Source organism: Rhipicephalus microplus, chromosome 2 (genome assembly GCF_043290135.1).
Source record: "Rhipicephalus microplus isolate Deutch F79 chromosome 2, USDA_Rmic, whole genome shotgun sequence".
Classification (NCBI taxonomy): Eukaryota; Metazoa; Arthropoda; class Arachnida; order Ixodida; family Ixodidae; genus Rhipicephalus; species Rhipicephalus microplus.
In genome coordinates, this window is record NC_134701.1 from 260,278,114 (window position 1) to 260,305,811 (window position 27,698).

General features: G+C 45.6%; 1 protein-coding gene across 5 annotated transcripts; it reads left to right on the forward strand.

Moving 5' to 3' along the window:
* The first annotated feature begins 4,854 nt into the window (after positions 1-4,854).
* Positions 4,855-27,698, forward strand: cib (thymosin beta cib). 5 transcript variants are annotated; one of them, XM_075880578.1, is made up of 6 exons: positions 4,855-5,150; positions 16,259-16,356; positions 20,096-20,209; positions 22,945-23,058; positions 24,211-24,252; positions 27,175-27,698. In XM_075880578.1, the coding sequence occupies exons 1-5, from the start codon at positions 4,870-4,872 to the stop codon at positions 24,213-24,215; spliced, it is 612 nt and encodes a 203-aa protein (XP_075736693.1). In that variant the 5' UTR covers positions 4,855-4,869; the 3' UTR covers positions 24,216-24,252; positions 27,175-27,698. The 5 variants fall into 5 exon arrangements, with proteins under 5 accessions (XP_075736693.1, XP_075736687.1, XP_075736695.1 ...); XM_037421110.2 differs by lacking the exon at positions 24,211-24,252 and adding an exon at positions 13,139-13,185 and having other exon boundaries at positions 5,009-5,150; XM_075880589.1 differs by lacking the exons at positions 4,855-5,150; positions 24,211-24,252 and adding exons at positions 8,241-8,370; positions 13,139-13,185.

Consider the following 27,698-nt stretch of genomic DNA (forward strand, 5'->3'; position numbering starts at 1 on the left):
CCTCTCCTAAAGAAAAAAAAAGCTTCACGATGAATGCAAAAATGAAAATGTGATGATAACGTGTTCTTCACAACGGCCTGCCCTTGGTATACTGCTTTCCGGGAGTAAAGATGGAAATCAAACAGTTCTTGGAACGCAAAATCACCGTTCTGGAATACAGAATCGGCCACAATTATTGTAAAAAGCTTGTGTGTCGACATGTCAAGCTGAGGCTTGGTGCTCCTCTTAAACCATCAACAGACTCTCGTGTGCTACACTCCGTGCCTTTCGTCTATAGATGGATGAATGGATGTCAACTTTATTATTCCGCCAAATAAGGAGGCCCACCACTCCCCGACCCCGGCACAATGGCCAAGGTGACGGCGGCCGCCACCTCCGCGATTAGAAGATGGCGAAGAGGTTCTGACTCCTTGTGGCTTCTCCTGCCAGGCTTGTTGCTGTGAAGCAGGGTCCTCGCTCCGCTTCAGGGCTTCCCAGACCTCTCTACAATTCACAGCAGCTATCATGAAGTCCCCTGTATGATTAGATGACGTCGCGAGCAATGGACGCTGTCAGTGGGTGAACAAGAGCCTGTTTTCGATAGGTGGTGGTGGTCATAAACATTTATTAAATAGTGAGGTTACAAAGGAAACCAGCCGCTCAGCTTCCCTACAGTGCCAGGAGGAGTCCCTAGTTAGGAATCCCATTGGTCGTGGCCACTGTCCTGGCACGCCGGACCATGGCTTGTTGGGCCGGAAGGCCTAGCAGATGCACGCGCTTGCGTTTCCCCCTCGGACGCTGATCGCGACTCTGGGAGAGATGGACAGATGAGCCGACGAGGGCAGCTTAGCGAAGGAGAGAGCACAACGAAGAAACGCGTGTAACTACTCCAGCGTTCGATGTAGATCTCGCACGGAACTGCAACGTCTCAACTACAGCCACTGTAGTCTCAACTAAATTCCGACCTCTGCGTGGCGATAGCGTAGCCAGAAAGCGGAACACCGAACCCGTACCCCAACTCCCCCCAAACCTTTTTTCTCCATGGCGAAAAAAGACGGTTTCAAATGGTCCCCCCCCCCCCCCTCTAACCTATGAAAAAAAGAAGATTCTGCCACGCCCCGGCTGGGTGCGCTTTAGGAGAAGGTGCCCTTCCCCTAGATGCTGCCTCCAAAGGCACACGCTCATGTACAGGAGGTACAAGTCCTGCAGACCGAGCTGTGTTCACGCATTTTACTTGTATTCGGACATCTTCGTTTCCGTTCTTCACTCTTAAAAATAAGTTAGTAAAAAGCTAGTAACCACGAGCAAAATGTTAGTAACAGCAGCCGTTACTAAACTTCTTGGGTCAGCACAAACCATTTACTACCCACGTTAGCAAATGCTTGAAGGTTGCAACGGTTACTAAGTTTTGCGTACTGTTAGTAACTTTTTGCCATGCACGTATTTAATCAACTTGTTGAACAAACTTTAGAGGTTATTACTACGTGCGTCTTACAACCTATTTAGTAGCACGGGGATGCATGCAAGTTTGTTGAGGCAATATATTCAAGCTTACGACCCAGTCTTATGTCTCGAATATTAGTGCTATAGTTGAGGCGATATTATGCGAAACAGACATAACTAATTGTTTTTCTTAATACGCTTGATTAAAAGTCCTACTCTACGTTACCTCGCTCACATAAAAAAAACTGTACGTTGTACATATAAAGGCGCCTTACTTAAATTATACATCCTACAGCATAGCCGCCCCCCCGGCACGAGTTGCGCTCCCCAAAGTTAGGGCTATAAATACTCTTGGTACCGCTTAGGAACTGTACGTCTCGCGTGAACTTGCGTATGTGTGCCGTTCTACTTTATGACATAATGTGCGTAATGCCTCAGTGGTGCATCGAAATGTTGTTGCTAGCAAATAAAACTGTTATAAAACATGTGATTCGTGAGGCAAAATGATCGCGCCCAGTAGATTTTTTTATTAGCAACCGTTATTACATACGTTAGTAACCATTACTAACTGCGTTAGTAACGATGGAAGTAGTAACGGTTCCTAACCTCCCCGTTAATAACCTCACTTACTAACCGGTTAGTAACATATGAGACAAGCAGTTAGTAAACCGAACTTAGTAAGTACTACAACCTTTTTTTTTTTGAAGAGTGTTCTTCACCGTGCTTCTGCGCTCTTAATAAGACTAAGACTGATACCAACGCGGAGAAGCGGACCATATATGGGATGCACTGATTCATAAATCACGCCGAAGTTGATCGGAAGTGTCTGAGAGACAGTTGAGACGTTGGAAAACAGTTGACGTCCACAACTTATTGTTGCGTAATGCCTTTCCTGTATTCCGGGCGCCCAACTATCTTCCCATCCAGGCCTGTCTGCGTAGGCGCTAGTTAAGTTACGCACTAATCAGCGGGCAGCAAGGCGGTGCAGATGCGCGAATACGACTGAACACGACGCGCGGTCGGGACCGCGGGAGGCGACGGCAGCCGCAGTAATTACTCACCCTGCGTAGCTGGCAGGGATTTCGACTGCGACTCCCACAGACTTCTAGGAAAAAACGACTGACGTGGCGCAGTGCTGGGGCAACCGGTCGAGATCGAGCGGCATGCACTGTGCTCGAAATGACGCGCGTCAGTTTATTCGCATATGTTAGGGAGTTTTCCCTATGTTTTTTCTATGTTAGGGAGTTTTCTCTACGCATTCGCATATGTTAGGGAGTTTTAGAATAGCGCTCCGCGAGCCCTTGCGGTGCGGCCACTGCGCATGCGTCGTAACGAGAGTCTCCGTTCGCGGTCCACCCGCAGAAAATCCGAAATAGCGGCCACGTGTGCGGCCCGCAAACGCTAGTTGAGGCTACGGTGTCGCTGCGATTGTGCGTTGCGGTTTGCAGGAGGGCATACGCTATTTTAAAACTTATATGGCACCCGCTATGCCGGCGACGCCCGCATTGCCTGCAAACGTTATTCTAAAGCTCCCTATTGTTAGTGGCTTGTCGCGTTCATTCACGCTGCTACATAGGTTCACGCGTTGCTTATGACCTCTCCTCAATTCAATTAGGAGTATTGGAAATGGACAACAGTTCCGCTATAACAAAACGCGATGTGAATAGACGAGAGCTACTGGAAGGAGAGTACCGGTATACCTCTTGTTTCGTCGCCTTGCGTTGCGTTATTACCGTTTCACAGTATGAAAGAAATAGCCGAACATGTTATATTAAGTTCACTATGCATGTTGCTCATTTTGTCCGTTAGAACAACATTGACGGAGAAAATGTTTTTTTCTGGCCAATACGCTTGCTCGTCAGGGTCGTATGGCGAACGCAAAGTTCGCGATGTCCCATCAAACAAATAACACAAGTATAAAGGTAGGTCCCGCGCTTATGCAGTGATACTTGCATATAACAGTACTTATTATTATCTAGAATCTCTGCGCTGCCTGTTTTGGTACTGAAATTCTATAAATTCTATAGCTCACGGAGTCGGTAACTATATTGGAATACTGTATGGTTGGTATGGTGGTGAAGTTATATTCGATCAAAATTATTGCTACATGAATGTAACTTTTACCATCCCTAAACTTACTAAAGTAGTGTATGAAGGCCTTTTGAATGGTGCTATAGCGATAACGGATTCCGTTATACGCCTACGCTCTTTAAGGGTACTTGTTTACTTCTGTCAGTCTGATTCGCCAAGTGATGCATTCAAGACCGCAAACTGAATCCGCGCGACATTTTGAGCGTGAACTGCGTGCTTGACGCCAACGACGGTGCGTGGAGAAGACGACAGCAATCCACACGCCGCGATGCATAATTCACGAGCATGCAAATTTTTACGTTCTCTGATGGACGCACTCGCTCCGTGGCTCATCCTTGCTCCGGAGCACACATTCATCTATGCTCGCTCCGCCTGCATTCGAACTGGCCTGCACTGCAAGTTGCACGCGTGGATTCGAGCACGATAAGGCGCGATGTATGGATCTGTATATATACAACGCGGTGCTAGCGTTGTGTTTGCTTGTCAAGGCAGCTGCTGCGATCTCTGTGGCACTAGGTTATTCTGGCAGGAGGGGGATGGGCGATGCCGCATCGAAGCTGCCAGGCCTGGTGGCAACGTGTGGAGGCCGGACGTGGAACGCTTTGCCGGGGCTTCCGCAGGAAACCGCGCCTTTTCCCTGGCGGCAAGGCACCTCGACGCCTTCTTCGACAGCTAGCTCGCCACAGCGTCTGGTTCTTTTGGCGACTATACCTAACGCGCCGAGAAAAAAGAAAAACTGGCTACGCACAATCCAATAACCACTCCAGTTCGCCTCCAACTTCACTGCCAGTGCTTCCCTTCAACTATTTCGTTACACTGAGACGATCGACACTAGCGAGACTTTAATATTACATTAAATCTTCGAAAGTATGGAATTACACTGCATGAACCTAAATAGACGGTACTATAAGTTTGATTGACCAGCTTAACGGCACGAAATAATTCACTGCTGTACAATGCAGCTCATGCCATGATGTGTCACTTTGGGCGGTGCCACATGACGCGGACTGTACATGCGCGGATGCGGTTTCATTTTTTAAAACCATCTCTGTACAGCGGTTCGCGCGAAAACGCGGATGCCTGCTGACAGCTCACGCTGAAACTATTCCGGTATCAGACGCCGCAGCACGTGCAATTCTCTTAGCGGGCATTGAACGAGCGAAAACAACGGATAAAATGAAGGACGCCAAGAGAATAAAAAAAAAAATAACGCCACGAATGACAGGAACCACCCCGGGATGATATCAGTGCAAAATTCCCGGAGTGCGAGGAGCGCGCGCCGCGGGAGACGATAAAACAACCGCAACTTCTCTTTAGATTTTTTACGGAGTCAGGTCCTTTTTCTTTTTCTATGGCATGACTCATCGCACTAGGCGTCCACAAGCTCTCTTGCGTAACTGCTCGCGCACGCGCACGGGTGCACGCCGCGCGCCTTTACTCTCGAACCCCATCTCTCTGCGCCTGCGCACACTCTGGATCCCATCGGCTCTTTCGGCGGCAGACGACGACCCGCCGCAGTTTGGAGTGTTCGGCAGCACCGGTGTCAACGTAGCCAGTTCTGGTGCCGTGGTTCGAGAGGTGAAAGAAAAGCCGAGATCGTCAAGTCGATCCTCAGAGTCCAGTGGACAAAATCCGAGGTGGGTGCCGCAATTATTCTGTCGTTTTCCGGTGCCGCGACTACTCGGAACAACGGGAAAAACTACGCTACAATGTCGTCTGCTCTTTGTTTTGGTTGTGCAACTGCGGGTTGTTAGGCCTGACGCGCCGCCGGCGTCAAAGTTGGGCGTCGGCTGCAGCTTAGCTTAGCGCCGGCTGTGTTGTGCTTGCTGTTCGTTGCCGCTACTTCTTACGCTCGTAGTTTGTGACTGACCTCGCTTTGACTTGCAGTGCCGTAGGATTTATGCTAACCGTATTTAGCCAACCTACGTGGAAGGCTGTCGCAAAACAAAGCGCAGCGATACGTCGTAATAGGTCCGTTTTTTTGTGTAACCCGAGATGGGTGGGAGGTGTCGCGCAACTGTACCGTCAGACCTGTCACTCGCAATCTGGCGCGCCTTTCATAGGCCCCGTGTCGTTGTTTGGCGACGCATTGGGCGACGTCACGGAAAGAGACGTTCGCACCAGCGGTTTTGGCTGGGCTGGTAGGTTTGTAGCTGTGCGAGATTCGGCGCTTTCTGTGAGCGGCTTCGGCTCGGCCGTCAATGACCTATATTGGCTGCGACCGATTTCGAACAGGGGCCAATGCCACCCCGTTTGCGCTTATTTATGGCCAGACGTTCTGCAAGTATTAATTTCCGTTGGTCTTGTCTTCTCCGATGCGTCACGGCAAAGTTTTAAACCTGCTTAGCTTGGTGTTTAAATTTGAAGGTGATGTAGCTTTTTTGCGGTTGTCCGCCGCTGTTTAAATCGAATGCGAGGAAATTAAGCGTAGTTAGAGGCAAGTCGGTCTACATTCGTGGCCGTTCGTTTTTGCGTGCTCGTTTGTAAGGGATGAAAAAATGCGTGATGAGCGCTCACTAGTGATATCGACCATTTTCGGCACGTCATCTGATGATTTCCATACAATCGGAACGCATGGGCGTAGCCTACAATTTTAACTTTCATTTGGGAAAAAAAACTGCACATGCGATTTTTCAGATAGCAGGGAACCGACGCCTGGAATCTCCATTGCGATTATTGGTCCTTATCGACCTTTCAAGACGCTGAGGTTTGCTTGAGCGAGCTCTCCCTTCCCCCCGTGTTTTCTTAACGCCACTTATATTTTCATACTGATGTCACAGCTTCTTAAGCAGAATGAAATCTGCAGTAGGCAATTGTCGTAGACGCTTGTTTCAATCCAGTGCTCTTCAAAGCCATGGAGGAAGGTGTTCAAAGCCCGGTTGTCATGGTTGGTGTTACGGTGGTAAGAGGGCATGTTGCGTCCGCGAAATTAAGCCGCGTATTTCGATTGTCACTTGTTGCAGCGTTTTTCTGAAGAGATTTCCTAACTTGCCACGTACGTCTCTGCCGTTTCACACACTAGAGGCCCATTATGGTATCCAAAGACATTATCGTGTCTAGTGGCTAAGGTACTCGGCTGCTGACCCGCAGGTTGCGGGATCGAATCCCGGCTGCGGCGGCTGCATTTCCCATGGAGGAGGAAATGCTGTAGGCCCGTGTGCTCAGATTTGGGTGCACGTTGAAAAACCCCAGGTGCTCAATTTCCGGAGCCCTCCGCTACGACGTCTGTCATAATCATATCGTGGCTTTGGGAGGTTAAACCCCACTTATCAATCAATCAGACATTATCGTGTGATAATTTTAGAATTACGACTGCTTGTTTATCGCGGTCTAGTTTACCTTAATCAGGGCGATCGATTCAGGCTTACGGAGTTGCATGAGACCCAACAGGTTCTAACCTGCTTCTGACTCACTTTTAACTGCTGCGACCTTACGCTGCCTGTCCTCGTTAGTTTTTCTCTGCCACTGCAGTGCCGGTTCTGCTGATTGCGATACGTAATAGGTATTCGGTAACGATTACTGATGTAAGCGTGTCTGCAAGCTGCCAGACCGATCGGCCCGCTCGCAGCCCGTGAATGCCGGCTTGGCCTTGTTTGCCAAAAGTTCTCTCGGAGGGGAGAGCCGGACGGCGTTGCCACGTCCTCAAAATAGCAGGCGGGCAGGGGCGCGTAGGCGCCGGCCGCTGCGCCCAAAGCTCGTGTGGGGAGGCCGGCGCCATAATTCTGCCTCGTCTCCCCCCTCTCGCGTGGGACGAGTTCGCGAAGCGTGCGTCTGCGCGCGATTTACCGAATGAAAACAGCGCGCCGTACTACCGTTTGTCGATCGTTGTGGTGGTGGCGATCGGAAGTGACCCACGTCCCATCCTTTTGAACCAGTTACGCTATAGTTAAGTGGGCGTGCACTGATAGCGGCCGCGAGAACGTTTAAGTTGGACGACGTAAAGTGTCATCAAGAATGCTGGCGCATGGACTTTGCGTTTTAGAATAGCGAGAAGGCCGACTTGAAACACCGCTGTAGGTTCCCTCAGATAAAACACAGTTAAGCTTGGGGAACGACATCTGTTGATTTTAATTGTTGTAATAATTGCCGAATGAAGAAACTTTCATTGGTGGCCTTCGAACTAGCAATTAGAAACAAGCCCCTCGAATACTGCCGCTCCAAGTTGTGCTGAAAGCCGTGCAGCATGAAAGGAATATTGACCAGAAAACTTTTTGTGTGTGTTCGAATGAGAGGCTAGTTTCACAAGAACCTTAAAATGTACTGATAAGCGGGAGTGCGCCCTGAGAAAGTAAAGTTTGTAAAAGCTAGTTTCGCTTCCTTGCTGTTCCCTGACGTCACAACACGGTATGAACTTGTTAAGGGCGCCGGTAGCGCCGTCTGGTAAATGGCTTGTTCCGGCCGCGCAACATGTGCGCTCCGCCATCTTGGATCCGCAGCAGACGACACTGGTCGAAGCTCGCGCCTGAGCGGGCGTTGTCCGTCGGTTCTCCCCATCCTCTACGGCGGCGCCCAAACCCTTTTCGGGGTGAGGAGGCAGGTGACAAACGTGACTGGGCTAGTTTCTGGGGTGTCCATTGTTCCGCCTCTTCCCTCCCGCAGCGATGCGGCCTCGCGGCCCCGTCCGAGCGCGACGCGTGACCCCAGAAGCCGGCCTGCCGCCCTTCCCTACTCGTCGGGCTTCCTTCTCGTTTTCTCGGCTGGCTGCCTTTGCTGGCGGCACGATGCGCCTGCGAAACTGGCCCGGGCAATTCCGCTGCCTTTGGTCGAGTTCGTATACCGGTAAACGCTGCCGTAGACGCCTCTCCCCTCCTCAATCTTCTGTAGGGCCTCTCGCGTCTGCGAACTTGGATTCCGCCGGCAAGTACTAAGTGGTATTTCAACAGCCATTACTTTTGTTATTTTATGTTACTGGAATGAAGGTGCTGATGGAAGCTTGTATGGCTTATTCAGATTGTCTACCAAACTAAAAAAGTGAGGGAATTTGTGCCCTTCCAGAAAGTGAGGGAATACTGAAAAAACTGGCCTGGTCATGGAAACTGACAGCAGGCTGTGCAATCGTCACAAAAATAGGCATTACCATTGCTCTAAGCTTAAAAAGCCACTCCTTCAGCTGCAACTACAGTGAACAGCAAGAAGATGCGTGAAAAAATCAAAATTAGTGCGTAGCTGTTGCTCCTTAATATAGACTCGAAAGAATACACCTACCAAAGGAATATAACGTTTACTCGTGTTTCGGCACCCACTACGGGAACCTTGTTCACAGTAATAGCCATGAGAAAGGCACAGGGTATTTAAGTATGTGACAAGCACCAGGACTACATTGTCTGAAGTGTCCCATCACTTCTGTTCAGCGTAAGTGCAGTGGTCTTATGTGCTGAAGTTCCAGGTGCAGGCAGATGTCAGCTTCTCTTTGGCCAGAACACACGTGCTTGACCAGTCAGTTTGGTGGCCTGTATATTCCACGTGTTCAGCGAGGACATATGAGATCACTCATTGTTTTGTTGCGTCATATTGATGTTGTTCAACTCTTTCCTTTAATGGGACACTAAAGTCCAATAACAATTTACGTCAGAGTAAAAGCTCAATGAATGACATCTAAAACGACAATGTTATCAACTACAGTGCCCTACTTACCGAGAAATTAATGTAAATGCACAAGAACACAAGCGACGCAGTAGGACTTGTTCAAAACGATCCTGATGACATCAGACGGACCGCCTACAATTAATCACTAGTAATCGATCTAGCTGCACTAAGTAAAGAACCTTCCGTGCATTATGAGATGCAATAAAATGCTGCTTGTTCGTTTCTGTTCGATTCATGGAAAAAAGAACCGTCAGACGTTACTATGGGGAATGGCGCGAGTGGTTAAAAAATTCAATTTTCGTGTAGTTACACTAGACATGTAGTGCCATCTAGCGGGGCACAGTTAAACCAAAGAACATCTGCCATGGTCTCCTAGGGTGGGCGTGAGCGCCCGCTGTCTCGGAGGTCATGGTTGTTGCTGCTATGGCTCCCGCTGCTTTTGGTTTGCTGCTACTAGCGGAGTAAAGCCGGGCATTATACACGGTAACAGTGACGTGAGCTGGTCCGATCAATCAGTTTCGTGAGGCAGGTAATTTGAAGTGCGCTAACCCGATGCGAACCACTAAAACGTGATCTTATTTTAAAAAAGGCCCTTCCATGGCACAAATGTAACACGAGGTTTTTGGAGCACTATTTTAACAATCCACGTCAACTTAATAGTTGCCTTTAGTGTCCCTTTAAATCAGTGGTCTCAACGATGCACTAGATGTCACAATTGTGGCAGCTTAAAGCGTAAAAAAAAAAGGCCATGGAAATTTTCACTCGGGAACTTGTCCTTCATGTCTAAAGGGTTACTTAGCTTCTGTTGGTGCATTCACCATTTTGATGTCTGTTGCTTCTACAAATCGCACATTGTATCTGACTTTCTAACCGCAAAATTACACATGTCAGTAAATTTGTGCATGTTTGTCTTGACCATAATTTTGGCTTGGCTTGAAGACCTTTTGGTTCAGATAGAACTGACATTAGCAGACGCTTGCTAGGCTATGTGATGTCTTTTATCATTATTACTATCATTATTATTATTGGTGATGCAAGAGCAAACATCCTCTGCCATGCACTTTCTGCTGGTAGCTTGAGTTTCAAGGGTAGAGTTGAGTGAATTCATCTGAATTTCTCATTTCAGTTTCTTGAGGTGGTATTAATAAATTTGTGATTAGTTTTTAGTATTATGTCCATAGAAGAGTACACAAACCAAGGTAACCCGCCCGCATCTGTGATAAACCTGTGGTATCGAGGGAGCTGCTGCGACCATAGATTCTTTCTTGCCAGTACATATTTGAGCGCCATCGCTTTAAACGCTACTCTTAGCTTTCATTGCAGGCATCTGAGGACTTTGACAAACACTACAAGCCTCGGAGCCGAGAGAAATAAAAGATCGACAAGCATGTGCTCGTCGTACAAAAAAAAATGAAGGAAAGAAAGGTGTGCGGTGCGGTTCCGTTCTTGCAAAGTTGTTAGTCATTGTCAGTGCATGGTGCACAGAATACACTAGTATATAATTATTTTTTTTTGCTGAAAAGTATATATTAGAGGTGCACAATTTAAATGGAGATGCAAATCAATACTAAATACAGCAATCCATGTCACATTAGATCCAATCCAATCAACATCCCAAATAGTAAAGTCAGTAAATACAGGTCGATATAGTATCCTATCCATATGCTAAGTGGCCCTGGCTGTAATCATTATAGTGAATTAGAATATACTCCAGTGGCGGAACTGGCTGGGCTCTGGCATCCTTCGTTTACACACATGCCATGAGATGGTGCCATTTCTACATTCCTAGCAGCTTTGTCTGCTTTGTTGTACTATCATGGGCTCGTCCGAACTTTCAGCTGCTGTTAATTTTATCTCGTGTGTTTGCATTCTGCCAAACGGCCTACGTGCTGACTCTCTGGCTCAAAGGTATTTTGTTCAGCTATACATATTTTTTTTATATTTACCGTACGTGCTCGGAACATTCTGAGCATGTGCGGTACATTTATTTACTTATTCTATTAGATTGCCAGATCTATTTTACCCCTCGTGGGTCTGTTTCCAGTGCATAGTTATAGTTATTCAAGCAAATGTAACTGTCGTGGAATTTGCTTTACATCATCGTGGAAAACCTCAAAGTCGGGGAATTTTGAATAATCAAATTGGTTGACCCCCTGTTGTTAGTAATAGCTCAAAGAGCCTTTTTTTGTTGTTGCGCACACACACAGTCTGTTTATGTTTCAAAAGTCTTACCCCTGGCTAGGTGACAATAACTTACATATCTTAAAGATTGATGGTGTATCAAGCATTCGATACAAAGTAAAAGGAACTGGGAGGAATGCAGGATTCCTGTGATTTGCAAAAGCTTACTAACAAGAAAATAAATTACTATTCCAGGTCATATTCCGATCAAAGATCGTGCCACAAGATTTTACAGAATTTACATGTTGACTTTTGGCACTACTTTGAAAGGTAGGCTGCCCCGCGTAGGACGAGAATACCTCATGAGGGATGGTGATAAACAAGCTGAGAGGAGCACCGCCCTTGCGATGAAGTGCCGATAAAAATAAATATCAAGTTTCACGCACCTCCGTTTTGATCGCATGGCGAAAGGGCGTTGCCCATCCGCGTGCGTGAGACAGAGCATTGCACTGATGCTGAAATTCAGTTCTGTTTATCTATGCAAAAAGATGGCATAATCATTCCCAACGCTTTTTTCAAGTCCTAGAAGGTGGCAGTACATCCCAGTGAGCATGCATTGTCATAACAATGCGAAACTTCAATCGGAGGGTCGAAAACTTATTTAATGGCAGACACACTGTGGGATAAAGACGCCCAAAGGCTTTATTCAGACAACGCAGCAAACACCTCTGAGTGGGTTGTGGGACGTTAAAGGATTCAACGCTCTCAATTTGTGTTATTGAAACAGCATGCATCATCATACGCATCGCAGAAAGTTAGGTTAGTATAGTAATCATTAAATCGACTTGCCATTCTGTTATTGGGTATTTTGACTCCATCTGAAATTCTACATTAGCTTGCAGCTGGATTGGGCAGTGTGTTTAGCAACATGGCATAGTTGTTAAATGAACTCAAGTATTCTCTGTGGCAGTCAGGTATTCTACCACTGTCATGGCAGTGCTTGAAACTAGTTTTGAAAACTATCCAATACAGTCATGTCAGACGAGAAGTCTCATTGACACATTTAATGTTGTCACAGAGGGGCAGGATCTCTCCAGGCATAAGTACTTGTTAATTACATAACAAATAAGTTAAAAAATGTCAGCCCATTGCAAAGTGTTGAACTATAATTCATCACCAGTCACAGCATCAGCAAAATGCAGCTGTGCAAGTGGGCATATTGCCTTAAAGACACTTAGGGTGTGGGAAAATGTAATTGCACTCTGCATCATAGGATAGTTTACTAAGTTCAGTGTCACACATGCAGGTTTTAACAACTAAATGAGAAGGCAATACAAAGAGATCCTGATAACTCTGTAGTGTTGCGCTTTCAAATATGAGCCTTAAGCATACTCTCATTCTTCAGTGTTGCTTTGTTTCACAAGAGAAACTCCACCTATGAGCCTGATGCTTGAGCGAGAAGTCTTTTGAGACATGGCCAGCTGTAGGTTGTCATACTGTTTGGCGGTCACAATCAAATGTTTGCTCCTTTGTCTATTGCAAATGGCTCTTGTTCTCATGGTAGTGCCTCATGGTTTGTGTAATATCTTTAGGTTAACATCAAAGGTTCGATAGGTGCAGTCTATTAATGCTTGCCTACACCTACACAGGCATGAATATTCGGTTAAGCTTGGGCAGCTCAGTTTAACAGACCACTGTAATTCAAGGTTGAATGAAGTGAAGGTAATAGGAGGCTGCTTCAAGCTTGGGAGCTTATATTTGGCAGTGTCACTGTTTTGTTAGTCCCCTTATTAATGTTAGGTTCATGATTATAATTTTATGGTGTTGTATGGGTGCATGTTCGTGTGGTGTGTAACTAACAGCGTGTGCATGTTGACTACTCCCCCATGCTGTCCCATCCTGGCTACCTTGGACACAGTGGTCATCCCCTTCCTTCTGAGTGTGCATCATGGACAAGCACCCCAAGTAAGCAGTCTCTTGCTGTGTGCAGAGTAATTGTTGCATGTTATTTGTACGATCTTGTGCAACCAAATGACTTCATCAGAGGGGGAAAGTGGGGAAACTCGCATTCTCTCCTAGCTGTACTGTTAAATTGTCTCAGCAGTGAGACAGAGCTGGGGCAGTGAAAGTTCGCAACATTCAAGGAAGTACGCTTACACTGACTGAGATCTGATTGCAAACATCTGTAGCAAGCACGACTTGTGCAGGCATCATTGCGCTGTACCGGCATTGTTCAACAAGTTATCGCATATTTTAGTGACTTTGCATTAGCATAAAAGCAGTTTCATTATATGGGCTTAGTCTTTTTGTGCCTTCCCTGCTAGGCACAAAATCTTTGAATGTCTGGCGGACTGAAACACCTAGTGCTAGAACCACATGTGCCCTTGCAAAGGCATGCTTGCATTCAGGCTCCTATGGAAGCTCTAATGAAATCTAAAGGCATAAGTTTGTACTTGCGGTCTTCTTAGTAATAGTTGCTAATGACATATATTTAGTTTAAGATATGCAGGGTTGCCTGGTTGGTTGGTTTTACACGACATAGCTCCCAAATCAAAACTTTGTACTGTTAAATGTCGGGTGTCTACATATGCTATGCCAATCGAGGGTTGCACATGTAAGGAAAAACTTTCCTTGAGTGGAGTCGAGAGCTGTACTAAACATTACAATTTTACCCATATAGCTTTATATAAAGTACTACATTGTTCGTGCCTACCCGAATAATTTGACGCAAATTGGTGTTTCATTGGCAATTTTAATTTTGCCCCCAGGCAAAGCAGCATTGCTGTGGAGCCTTCATTAGGACAGAATTTATCTAAACGAATCCAGTAATTTACTCGTAGTTGCACAGCAATTCAGTCTAGAACATTCGACATAAAAGCATTGCTGGGAGTTCTATCAGCATCAAATGAAACCAAAACAGTGGCAAGCATTAGTAGTGGTATTTCTGCTGTCCAGTCGATAACCATGGACATTTGCAGTGCTGTCAAACCAGAGTGCTCTACTCCTGTCAATGACTGCTTGGTGCACTATACACCAGAATACAGCAAGGTCCGTGCGTGCCACCATATTTAGACTGTGTTTTGCCACCTGTTGCAAGTGCGGTGAAGCAACACCTTGGACTGTCATGCGCGAGTAAATTCTCTGCAAATCAAGGGGAAGCTTATCAACCCGGGTCCGCAAGAACTCATGTTTTGCAAGTTTCCTCTCCTGGAAATTTGGGCTGTCTTCTAGTTAAATATCAAGACTTTTCTTGACTGTTCAGGATTTTGACAGGATGTCCGGTGCAGACTGCAGAAGCAACTTCATCAGGTATGAACGGAATCGGTTCTCTATAGCAGGGCAGAGTGTGGGTATAGACTCGGTTGCCTGCACCTGTTAGGTCACGCTAGATAGAAGCTTCCGTTAACGCTTGAATTGCAGCACAAGAACCTAGCATGCTGTACGACTGTTAGGTGTCATTATGGCATCAGTCTTTGCATGTTTTTGCAGGAGACGGCAGCTGAAGCTGGGCACTCTAGACAAGGGTGATTCCATCATGTACTGTCGGCCGGAAGAATTGCGAGATCTAGAGCGTGTGGCAGAGGGGGGAAATCGTATTGCTGCGCCGTTTACTCTGCTGCGGCGTTACCGTATGTGGCCTCAGTGATTGGCAATCTCGGAAGCTGTGGCAGATAACCTTAACACCATGTTGGACGTTGCTGTGGGCGGCACAGCAATGCAGTTTTTCGTGCTCTCCCATGCGCTCCTATTTCGAAAACTTCTGCGGTTGACAGTACATGGTTACATTTGTATTAAACGTGAGCGGCGTATGCATGCATGTGCGAGTCGTAATAGCTTCTATTATTGGCTTGCGGCTTGCGAAAGGATAATGCATTGATTTAGTGCCACATACTACAGGTTGTGCAGTTTTGTAAGAACTCTGCGCTTCAGTGCAGATCTTGTAATAATCAGTGTACGCTTCGCAGCATTGGTACAAGGTTCAGCTCTTCAAGCTTGTTTAGGGAGTGCTCTGAATATGCCTGCTTGTCGCTCAATTTGCTGCTGTAAAATGAAATTGTTGGCGTCTCTTTTGAATACATGCAGCCAGTGTACTTACTCGTGTACTTTTACCGGGGCTGTTAGTTTTTGCTGTTCATTGCAATTATCCATTGGTGGTGAAGCTCAGCATTTCTCGTTGCAGATAGAAATCTGCGTAAGCTGAAAACATCGCACAGGCACGATTCTTGCATTATGTTGTGATCTTCATAGGCTGTGCTGAGTACTGTTTTCGTTTTGCGCTGGTTGTTTTCACATACAAAGACTGCACAATGGTGCCCAGACAGCTTCTTGTAAGCAGGAGCAGCGTGACTAGGCACTTCCTGGCATTTTATTTAGTTTCGGAGCTACCACCTGCCATGTTTACTTGGCGCAATAGATGCCTTGGCAGACTTCTGAGTTTGAGAGTATTTTGCCGGGAGCCTAGGTGCGAATAGGTGTGCTGTGGTCTATACCATTTATAATGCTTGCCACTTTTTGGTTTTTATTTGGTGTCAATAGTAAATGACCAAAGTATACTTGCATTTGTGTGCTTTCACAGCAGAAATGAACACGCACAAGCTACCCATACTTGCAGTAAATCTGTTTCTGCAGGTTGTCTGTGCATTTTTTGGTAACATTGCATTGTAGTTTGTGTTCAGCTATGTGAATGGGTAATGGCACTTTCCTTTTCTGAGTTGATTGTGCTGATTATATCTAGTGGGGGCCTTCATTGTGAACTTATGATCTAGTGCAAGACCCTAATCTGCTGAACCCAATGCTAGATGTCATCAATTAAGGGATTGGTCAACCAGGGATGATCTCCCACCAGTCTCACTGGTTTGATTTTTCTTGACAGCGGCTTGAAGTAAAATTTAGGCATTTACTACTGTATCGGAAGTGACCGAAGTGATGTCAGATCATGCCATTTCCCTACATGCGTGCACATTTTTCTCTTACGTATGCAATGAATGTCTGGCTAGAACCTGAGATGTTTTGTTTACTGATGACCACCTATTTCTAGGGTCGCTGACGAGATTCAGCAGGAGCTGGCAAGCTTCAACGCTTCCTCCTTGAAGCACACAGAGACCCAGGAGAAGGTCCTACTTCCTTCCAAGGAAGGTTTGTGTCTGCCTTTTTTCCACAAGTGTCATACAGATGTTTTCGTTGGCTAGGTGTCGGCAATTTTAGATTTCTCTCGAGGCCTAGTAAGTGCTAGAGAATGTTTTTTTTTTCATGTGTGGGTGGTTTTATTCAGTCATTGCTGCTCTACTGTCTGATATTGTTTGCACTGTTGGCGGTTAAATGGTGTGCAAGTATATTAAACAGGTCGTCAGTATTCGACATGCTTTCAGGGCTATTTTGTAGCTATTCATTTCATTTTTCCATTAATTTCGCGCTTTGTGGTTGTCTTTGCTGCAGTTGTGTTGCTGCATTATGCAGGAATGAGTCGCTCGGACAATGGATTTAAAATGGAATATGAAAGGCATATTTTCCAACAATGGACCCTGGTATTGCCTCAATTTAATGAATATTCTGGCAGGTCGCATAAATGCAATTGCACTTGAGTCAGAAATGGGTAGATGTGTTGCATTTTAAGATTCAACCTGATATGAATCAGTTGCCCAATCTCATTTTCTGAGCATTTGTATATGACTGCCATGTTCTTAAGCTAGCTTTAATGGGCTTCTTCTCATACGTGTGAAAGTAGGTAACAGGAGTTCCGTAATAGGTTGGGTTACCGCAGGGATATCAGTTGTGTACGACAGTACACAACTGCTTTCTTCCTGCATTTACGAGTGAATTAAATCGCCTCTGTAATGACCCAACATAGTTTCATTGAAGCATGGTACCGCCACATAAAACCGATCATACCTGGATAGTTGCGTGCAGTGCATTGCCTACTGGGCTTATGCGGTCACTGCCAGGCAGTTCTCTGTATTACGTGCATTTGTGCGTTCTTTGTGCCCTCTTCATTTCGAACCGTGCACGGTCACAGCCAGTAGCCTGTTTGGTCAATGCAGCAAAGATGAGCAACATCTCCGCATTGCTGTGCTGGTCCTGTACGATGAGGCGCAGTACGCTTGGGATGTTGCCTAATAAAATGCACTATACGCTCGCTCTCAGTGAATTGACATTTCACGGTGCCTGTGCTGCTGACACTAGCAAGCTCCTTTTGATTCTAAAAAGCGATGTGTACTTTATCACGTGCGGCGTGGCGGCGACGGACTTGCAAACGGCAGCATCGTGCGCCTGTTCGGCTTGTACTGCTTGTACCGCCGTTAGTTTGAACAGTTAACACCACACGTGCAGCTGAGCAGATCGCTGCAGCTAACTGTGCAGTTGTGCACATAAGTCATTTCACGTGCATTGCCTGTTGCCGCATCGACTGATTTGATCTCCAGGCCTCGCAGCAGTCTTACAGAAGTAAATAATCTGGCTGTCTCCACCTTTACCAAAATGACGAGACATTTTGCTAGCACATTGTGGTGTCAGTGCAGGAAACTTTTATTCGACGAAGTTACAGTGGTCATCAGTTATTGCATTCCATGGTTTCTTGCATTCCAATGCATAGGTTCAATTGTAGGCAATCGTAGCTGCAAAGAAGAGGGCTAGAAAAGGTTGCCATCGGAAAGCTGATAGCAAGGCTTCATGCTGCTTCCTATTTCTTTTATTTCTTTTGGCTGGCTCTGAAAAAACATGTTGGGAAAGTGAGCAACTTTGCTTGCAGCGTTCGAAGACAATGTATGGCTCTGGCCGATCTAGGATACCTTCACGGCGAGTAAACTAACGGGGCGTGCACGAGCGAGCACTTTTATCACTGTTCTTCAGCTTCGTATGTGCCATATTTTTTCTGTATCTAAGTATCTGAAGTGTTTGTTGTAAAAGTAGGTAGCCTTGAAAAATGTTCGCTATGTGAGGAATCGGAGGATGCAGTTTTGGTGAGTAGCACAGGGAAATAAGTCCATCCAAGATGGTTTTTATAAACGATGTATCGTTATGCCTGTGATTGTTATAACTTTGTTCGACTATATTTTCATGACATTGGCTTCATAAAATTCTCTACTTCGTATGCTAAAGCCATGGCAGCTACAGATGCCAAAGATATCTGCTTTCTATCTATTAGAATCTACAATGGGCCCAGTAGACTCCTCAAAATCAATTGCTTCAGTGCGTTTGGTTTGGGAATTTCAAGGTGGCATCTGCACGCACATTTTATTTTCGCTCGTTTTCTCGCTTGCCATGGGTCATGTCACAGTTCAGAGTGGTGTTTTCGGGATCGTCAAATTGTACTTTACTCATATGGGAACAATTGTTGCGCTCCTTAGTGTCCCTTTAATACTTGCAGACCAAGCATTGATACCATTGACACGGGTAATAAAACTTTTAGAAGAAACAGGTTATTTATATAAGCTGTAATGTACCAGGGTATGGACAACTCAAACTTGATTTTATATTACACCGTGGCAGGAGCAGTTGCTCTTGCGCCATAAAATCCAAATTATTGAATTTTTTTTTTTCCTTGCTATTCGACATGGTAACTTAGTGGCTACGGTATGATGACACTGAGCTCGAGGACGTTTGGTTCGATTCTGGCCACAACTGCTGCGTTGTGTTAAAATAAATTCCTGTAAATGTTTGTGAACTTGGACGTGCGTGCACTTTAAAAAAGCCTTGGCAGTGAAGATCTCGGAGGCTTTCACTGTGGCTTGCCTTGTATTCCGATAGTCGTGGCACGTAGCTATACTCTGTTTCACCACTTTGATTCAGCACTACCAAAGCTACAGGATGTAAGAAAGCCACAGGCTTGCGACTTAACATTTACAGGGTTGGCTAGAATTGGTGTTTGCTCATTGTGTGTTACACCACATCGATACATATGTTCGTTCTTCTTAGCATTTATTTCATACACATTCAATTATTTGTGTCAGTTACCACCGAAAACTGTTTACAAACATGACAGCACCCATGCAGAAGCGACCGCTCGCTTCGATTTGAACTTGCTCTTGCTACATGCCCACTGCGCTGATGGCTGTAAACAAGTGGTCAAATCAGCCATCGGTTTATCTTGCTCTGAGAATAAAGCATCTGGTACGTTTTGTCGTTATTAGGGAGATATGCTGCTGCTGCTTAGCCGTACCTGCTAATCCTAACGCGCCGAGGCAGTATTCGGACTTCGTCAGATCAAGAACTCTGCATCTCTAAATATCGGGCATGCAACCTTGCATAGAGTTCTGCTTGCGTCGGATCTTCCTTCGGTGGAAGCACAAAAAAAAAGAGCTTTGCTGCGGGAGACGCGAAGAAACGCGTGGACGGAGAGGCAGTCATACGAGAGCCATGAACAGCATCGGAGAGAAACAGCTTTAATGAAGTTATCTGTCCGTCTGAGCATCTGCCGATCTTCAGTAGAGTAGCAAATCCGCACCTAGTTCCCGGAGTAGTTGCTTATTTAATAGTTTTACTGCATTGTTAAGTCAATAAACCAGCCATTATAACTGCAATGAGCATGTATAGACGATTCGGTGAGCAGAAGCCGTGCATACGGTGACCACACAACACTGCGTAGAAGAATAAATGTGCAGGGGCTAAGTGCCTTTACTATTGGCTGGGAGGCCCTGTAGCTTCTACAGTGCTGAATGGAACTTCTGGAATAGAGTATAGAAATGGATTCTTTGATTAACCTTATGCTGCTAGTACCGAGCCTGGGGCTCACTGCATTGTGCTGGGGTTTGAGAATAGCCCACTTACAGCCTTTTTATTCAGTCAATGGCCTGGAGAAAGCTGAGGTGAGTTTCTGTGAGGCTGACTAGAGCAGGTAAGGGCTGCCCATGAAGTGTGGTGTGCATGGCCTGTGGTGCAGATGTGCAGCAGGAGAAGATCCACAACAGCCTTCTGGAAGGTGTGGAGCAGTTTGAGAAGACGAGCATGAAGCACGCGCACACGCAGGAGAAAGTGTGCCTCCCCAAGAAAGAAGGTTAGCGCCGGGTGCGCAAGGCTGCTTGCTGGTGCCACTCCTTAGAATCTTGAGTACTTTAAATCCTTGCACGTTGCACTTAGTTCCCTTAAATCTCGGAGTCATTAGTGAATTAAACTTGTCAGAAAGGCTGCAAGAGTTGGTGCAGCAAGTACTTTAAATCCTTGCACGTTGCACTTAGTTCCCTTAAATCTCGGAGTCATTAGTGAATTAAACTTGTCAGAGAGGCTGCAAGAGTTGGTGCAGCAAGGTTGAATAGCCATATAATAAAAATACTCAAGCTACTCAAGCTAAATACTCAAGCTATTCTAACCTGCATTTTCTCGGGAGGATATGTTGCGGGGCCTGTTAGTACGTACTCGAAGAAACTAAAAAAAAGCTTTTATATGCTTTCACAAAGAGAGATGCACACGCTGCAACTAGCAACAAGTTAATGAAACAACCAGGCGTAATATTCTCGGGAAAGCAAAGTGTGCATGCTAATGTGACCGAAGAGCATGGCTACAGGCAGACTCCAAGACATCAGGGAAGGAAAAATCTTCTGAGGGTTCTTTATGACAAAAAACACACAATTTATTTACATATTTACACGACTAAGAAACTAGGCGAGCAGACGCGTCTTTACATGGCACACGAGAGGGCCAGCAAAGGTCTGAGAAAGCACCCAGCCCAGACCCGACGCTCCTTTTGTATCGCCCGGTCCGTGAATGCGCTTCTTGTCAAATGCACCATGTGTGTCCCAGTGAAGTCTATGTGCGTTCCCGGCAGGACGCAAACTGCGTTTGGACAATATGCCGATGATTGTCTCTTGCGGGCCGGATACATGCATTGCCAGTGATAACAATGTGTCATGCATAATGAACTGAATACGTAGTGGAAAATGGCGTCGTTCATCAGGACATGTCGTTCTCTCCTCTGAGAATTGCGCATGCTTTATGTATGGCACATGCACGCTTGGCTTTCCTGTGAATTTTAAGTATGGTAGTCTTATTAAGCCTGTTGCTAGTTCCCACGTGTGTCTGTCATATTCTCTTGTGTACACATGCTGGTTTTTTCGTTTCTGCATTTTTTTGTCGTTCACTGAATTGTGAAAATTTTTCATGGCTCCCTGAAGATGCATTCTGGTGTTGACATTCAGCTTTATTTGATGTCATACCTGTAGCAATTATAAAAGTCAGCTCAAGAGAAACTTTGTACCTGTAGGGATCAGAAGTTTGTAGGAACATTGCTGAAGCCTATGTTTCTTTCAAAGAAACTTGTGAAATATTAGCTGCTGCACTTGTTTAATAAATTTCAAGACACATATCTGGACAACTCAAGGTCCAGATCAAAAAATTTAAATCCCAATGCCTTCTTTTTTTGTTGTGTTGTACTACGCAATGGGGCAAGTGTGGAGTGGCACCGGCAAGTTGTTTCTTCTGTGTACATATCTCCATGTTATGGTGGTTGGGGCTTGGCATGGGCATTCTGGCCTGTTCTCGTCCTTTTCTCCTCTTTGTGCCTGTAAAATTTTTTTACACTGTCTAGTTCATCATCACTACTATAAAGTCCTGGTGTACATGCACTGAAGTCTGAAATATGTTAGACATCAGCATTTGCAGTAGGTATCGCTGAAGTTTTGTGCCTTGTGTGATCGGCACATGAGGCTATGCATTCTTACACAGCCATTATTTATAATGTTCATCTATTTCAAGTCCATTATGCAAGTTTGTGCAGAATGCTTTGCGAGACCGTGCATCGTCAGTTTGAGTTTTAGCATTGCAAACAGGAGCAAGGTGTGTGCTGTTTGCACACTGATACGACTTTGGGTAGCTTGCCGGTGTTGTTCTTGTCATTTGCACTGAGCCGGTGGTGATCTCTTTCTGCAGTGTCCCAAAATGGACAGCAACAGGCAAGCATTATTAGGTGGCATCAAGGGCTTTGAGAAGTCCCGGTTAAAGCACACAGTCACCAAGGTGAAACAGTTCAAGCCCACAGCACAAGGTTCGAAAGGCACGGCATGGCAGAGCGATAGCCCTAGAAACACGGCTGCTATTCCCTTGACCCCACAGTAGGACTTAGCATCAGCTGCCACAAGCATTTCAGTGGTGCTTGGCCACCACTGCATGCGTGGTGGCGCTCGGGCAGAGCTTTTGCCCCCTTCCCATGTGGCTTCCCAATGTGTGGCATAAATCAGTCGCTCCCTTTGTTGGGCATTGCTCACTTCCACACGTATGCCAGTGTTTGGTTCTCCTCATCCTCTCAGTCCTATAATCTGCTGCTTTCCTTTTGCTTAGAACCTGGTAACAACGTGCCTTCCATTGCGCACCACATTTCGCTCCCGTGTTGCGTTGAAGTCTCTAAACTTCTTTTGTTTTTCTTTTAAACAATAATGTGTGTGCTTTGATGTGTTTTTAACTGCATTCCTTGGTGTGCACAATTTGATTTATTGGCAGGTGGGACACTGAAAATACTGCCTCACTTCCAACTTCCTGCACCTTTTCAATGTGCTTGCTTGTCGGTAATAATGAGTTCGATTAATACTGCAGATTTATCTATATGGAGGCCAGTACTTTATTTCACCAACTTCATGTGCACCAGTTCAGGGTCTCCTAATGGGCTGCGAAGTGTGATGTCTCCTGTTCTAACCAATGTGTGGTGTCCAGAAGCATGCCTCTCTTCCTTTTTAACAGTCATTTTCTGTTCCTACAGTGGAAGTCTGCCTCGTTTCGATTAACTCTTAATCGTTCTTGCAGACATTGAGTCCGAGAAGGAGCACAAGCAGATGATTGAAGGCATCGAGACCTTCGACCCCTCGAAGCTGAAACATGCGGAGACCAGTGTTAAGAACCCACTGCCAACCAAGGAAGGTACGTCTGTCCGAAAGGGACACAGCTGTACCCTCACTTCGTTTCTGCTAAAATTGAGCAAAACAATTTCGGCAGAGGATATTCATCTGCTGTCTGTCTGGTTGCAGTGTGCATAAGAAAGTGTTGTCCCAAGAACCTTCTCTCTTTATAACTTGTGCCTTCTAGGTCAAAAAGGGTAGAATTTCATTATAGCTTAATTGAGTAATGGCTGAGCTTGTTGTCTTCAGCTAAATTTTTACGGGGGGACATTTTGCATAATTTTTGCTGTATATTATGTTCAAACCCAATGACACTAAATAGACAGTCTTCGGCTTCATGCTTATTTCAAATATGCAATAATTTTGCACATTTGCATGCAGCCGTAAACTTTTTTCAAATACACAAAACTGCCTTTCTATTGCTTCAAGAGGGTATAGAAAAAAAGACCAGGAGAATGTGTATATTTTAGTATAGCTAGATAAAGTGCAACGCTGCCAACAGTCCTCAGATCAAAGCATAACTAGTCACTCTGTAGGTATTGAAATTCAATATTTGTATGATGAATACCATGAAAAAAAGTTATTTTAAAATCTGCAAGCGGAAATGAGAGTTCTGCTCTGGGCACCTTGTGATCAGCCATTTGGGCTTTAAGGTAGAAAAGCAATTACTGCGCTAAATTAGATACCTCTCCGACAAGCTAGATAACTGATTCGAAAACACTTCAGCTCTTACTCATTGCACATATATAAACTGCAGAAATGCTAATTTCGGTCAGGCTTTACACAAAAGGATAGCTGTAAATCTCAATAATGTAATAAAGAACCCGCTTTATTTTTGCTTATATTATTGGTCTCCTCAAGCAATGTCCCCCCTCCCCCCCATTGAAAAAGCTGAGGGCATGCAGAGCACGCTTCTGAACGTGTAGCTTCATTCATGCTGCTCTGTCATGTTTGTGCGAGTACAGGGGCTCACATGTTCAGGTAACGAAGCTGAGTAGCTAATTGTGCAGAGCCAATCTAACGGTGTTCTGCTTTGCGATGGCAGCATATTGCAGAGCTGATGTGTTGGCATAGCCTGATTAGGTGAGGTATACTGCCAACGGACATCATTGCACTTAACTTGCTTAGCCAGTTCTTTCAATGCAGTAAAACTTCACTTGACCAAACATTTCAGTTTGAAAGTTATGGAATCTACCACAGTACCATTACATTCAATGTAAGTAAATATAGCTTAGTGAATTGATGTAGCGCTTCCCTAGGTACCCTTAAGAGGCATGTTCTAACCAGGTAGGATAAACAGACCTGCATTAATACATGTTGGATCCTTAAATTCTCAATGTTGGTGTAAAATAATCACTGGGCTCACAGTAATTCAAGTTTACTAAAGGCTCATTATCAGTTTTCAGTTCGGTTTTTTTTTTTTGCTTTTCAATTTGCAAGAAGATTGCTTTGTGCTGATTTCATTTTCTTAAATAAATCACCTGAGTTATATTGTAGAATGCTTATGTCTCTAGTTTAATGTTCAGAATGGGTGGGGATCAAATGGAAGCAAAAAGTGCTTGAGGCCTGTGTAGATGGATTTAGGTGCACGTTAAAAGAACCCGAGGTCGTTGAAATTTCCGAAGAGCTCCTCTACTGGTCTCATAATCTTCTCGTGGTTTTAGGACGTTGAACCCCAATAAATAGGTTATATCCAGGCTGGGAAGTCTCATTCTGATCAAGGACGTAAAGTTCTGTTTGGAGGGGGACCAATTATTTCACCATCATTACGCAGATAGTATATAGCAACTACTGTGCAAATACTGTAGTTCTACAGCTCTGTCAATGGAATACTTTGAGCTACCTTTATTCTGTATTGCAAAGCAGTAGTACATCCAACTGTAGTGAAACTTTCAATAGTTGCTTTCATTGGTGCTCTTTTTAAACCTTCATTAAGCGGTCGCACAATTTCAAACTGAAATTAATGTGAGCCTACTGGTGACACCACACTACAGTGCCGAAGTAGCATTATTAAACACTTTGCATGCATACTCAAGATTAAATGTGCCTATTGCCTGTGGCTTTTTACAGTGGACGTCAGTCTACATGAAAACTTGGTTAAGTGAAGTTTTTATGTAGATTAACATTTTTATTGTTCATTAATACTAATTCTGACAGATACGTTTGGTTCACCCTGTGCTCCTGCAAGTTGCACGGAATCAGTGTGCATGCTGAAAATGCTTAATTATTTCCGCTTCCAGACTAGCTTTTTCAGAAGCCAGATGCGCTGCCAGATATTCTTGTTCTTGTGTTGCAAGATAGCCACATGGCTTCATAAGTTGCTGCAAGAAAGCGCTGCTTGCCTTTGGCGTCCTGTATAAGGGGAGCTGCAGCATTACTCGCTTCCATCTGATGTATAGTACCGTATTTACTCGATTCTACCGCGCCCTCGATTGTAACGCGCACCCGATTTCCACCGCGAAAAAAAAAAAAAACGTAAGACATCAATTGCAACGCGCACCCATTTCTCTCGCTGGCCCGCACGATCACACCACTCGAAAAAACGACTCCTTTCGGGAGCGTCTTCCATTTAAATATGAGGTACGGGCGAAGCTTGTGCCCATCTGACGTGTAACAGAGCATTGCCGTCACTGTAGTTTTACCGTGGACCGATGTCAGCACGCGAACTTTCTTCGCCCCCTTCTTCTCAACGGTTGTGGTGCCAAGCATGTCGAAGTAAAGAGGCGTCTGATCGGCATTCCCGATTTGCCCAAGCAGGTTGCCGTTGTTGCGCCGCAAGTTTAGGACGAACCTCTGAAAACTGTGAAGCTTTTCATCGTACTCCTCTGCAAAACTTTTCGCATATGCATGTTCCCCTTCGGAGGAAAAAGTCTTTCCTCTTCATGAAGTTAGTTAGCCAGCACCTGCTCGCTTTAAACTGGCTCCGCATTAGACCTTTTTCTAAGACTAATTGCATAGCCCGCACTTGGAGCAGTTCTGTCGTCACGGGCAGCTGTGCGGCTCGCTGCTCAAGCACATACTCGCCGAGCAGCTCTTTAGACACAACCGACCCTGGTGTGGTCCACAGAAGCCTTTGCGTGAAGTTTTGCTGTCAACAATCTTCTGCTTTTGTTTCCACCGGTCCCGCACGCACGTTTCGGGAACTCCGAACGACCGCGATGCGGCCCGATTTCCGTCCGTTTCTGCACACGCGATGACTTTTCTTTTAAAAGCGGCATCGTGGTGCACTCGAGTTTTGGGAGTCGGCCCATCCACGCCGTTGATTCAAATGCACTACTAGATGACGAACTCCTCAGCACACGTACGAAGGGCCGCATATGGGAAACACATAGGCAGAAATGGCCGACGCGCTATGCCGACGCACGTAGGGGGCGGCCATTTTTCATTTGCCGATGGCAATAGATTGACCGTAATTTTTTTGTTCGTACTCGATTCTAACGCGCATGCGATTTATGAACTCGCTTAACCGGAAAAAAGGTGCGCGTTAGATTCGAGTAATTACGGTACTGTGAAGCACGGCTGTGAGCTTGCATATTCATCTTGGGGGAAACAAACCATTTGCCGTATTCGCACTGCCCCGCCGCGGTGGTCTAGTGGCTAAGGTACTAGGCTGCTGACCCGCAGGTCGCGGGATCAAATCCCGGCTGCGGCGGCTGCGTTTCCGATGGAAGCGGAAACATAGTAGGCCCGTGTGCTCAGATTTGGGCGCACGTTAAAGAACCCCAGATGGTCAAAATTTCCGGAGCCCTCCACTACGGCGTCTCTCATAATCATATGGTGGTTTTCGGACGTTAAACCCCACATATCTATCTGCCGTATTCGCACTCTATGGCAAATGGCTCTATTTCACCTAGTCCATTATACATGCACTGATTTCGTTGAAATGCATACACCACTGTTACATTGCATAAAGCCCATCTGGTCATTACACACAATAAGCAGTTTCCCTTTTTGCTATGCGTCATACATATAAATTTACATTGCATCTGTACATTTGGCAACATTTGTTAATGATGCGGTGGTTATTGTGGGTTTGTGAGCAGCGAGACTATTTTGCTTGGCTTGCTGTGTCCACTTGTTTCATGTGGATGCCTCTGCATGCTCATTGCAGCTGACTCTGTATTTATTTCCTTTTCAGTCATAGAGCAGGAGAAAGCAGCGTGAAGAGCTGCGCTAATGCCAACACAACCGATGCCAAGAGAAACAAAGATCCAGTCATCGTGTATCTCCTTGTCCCGCTTTTTTTTTTGCATCCTCCCAGGGATCTTCCTCTTCACATCCTGGGCATGCATCCCTCTTGTAACTTGGTGGCCACACCAGCCGTTTCTTTAGTAGCATTATTCCTGGCAGCCTTTCATAAACAGAGGCGATTGTTTGTGCAGGCATAGTGTAGGTAGCAGAGGGTCACAAATGCCTAAACATGTGCAACCAGAAGGTGCTGTGTGGTTGCGTGTTGCCTTGGCTGGTATCTGTGGCCAAACTGCATTTTTTTTTACACATTGACACTATGCAGCAACAGATGTGAAAGGGTCCTGTTTAGGCCGCCTCGTGATTTTGCAAACAAGATTTTGGAAGATGGTTGTGGCACCTTTCGTTATTGATGCATTTTGTACGTGGAAAGGCGGTCGGACGTTTATTTAATAAATAATTTCACTTTCGGAA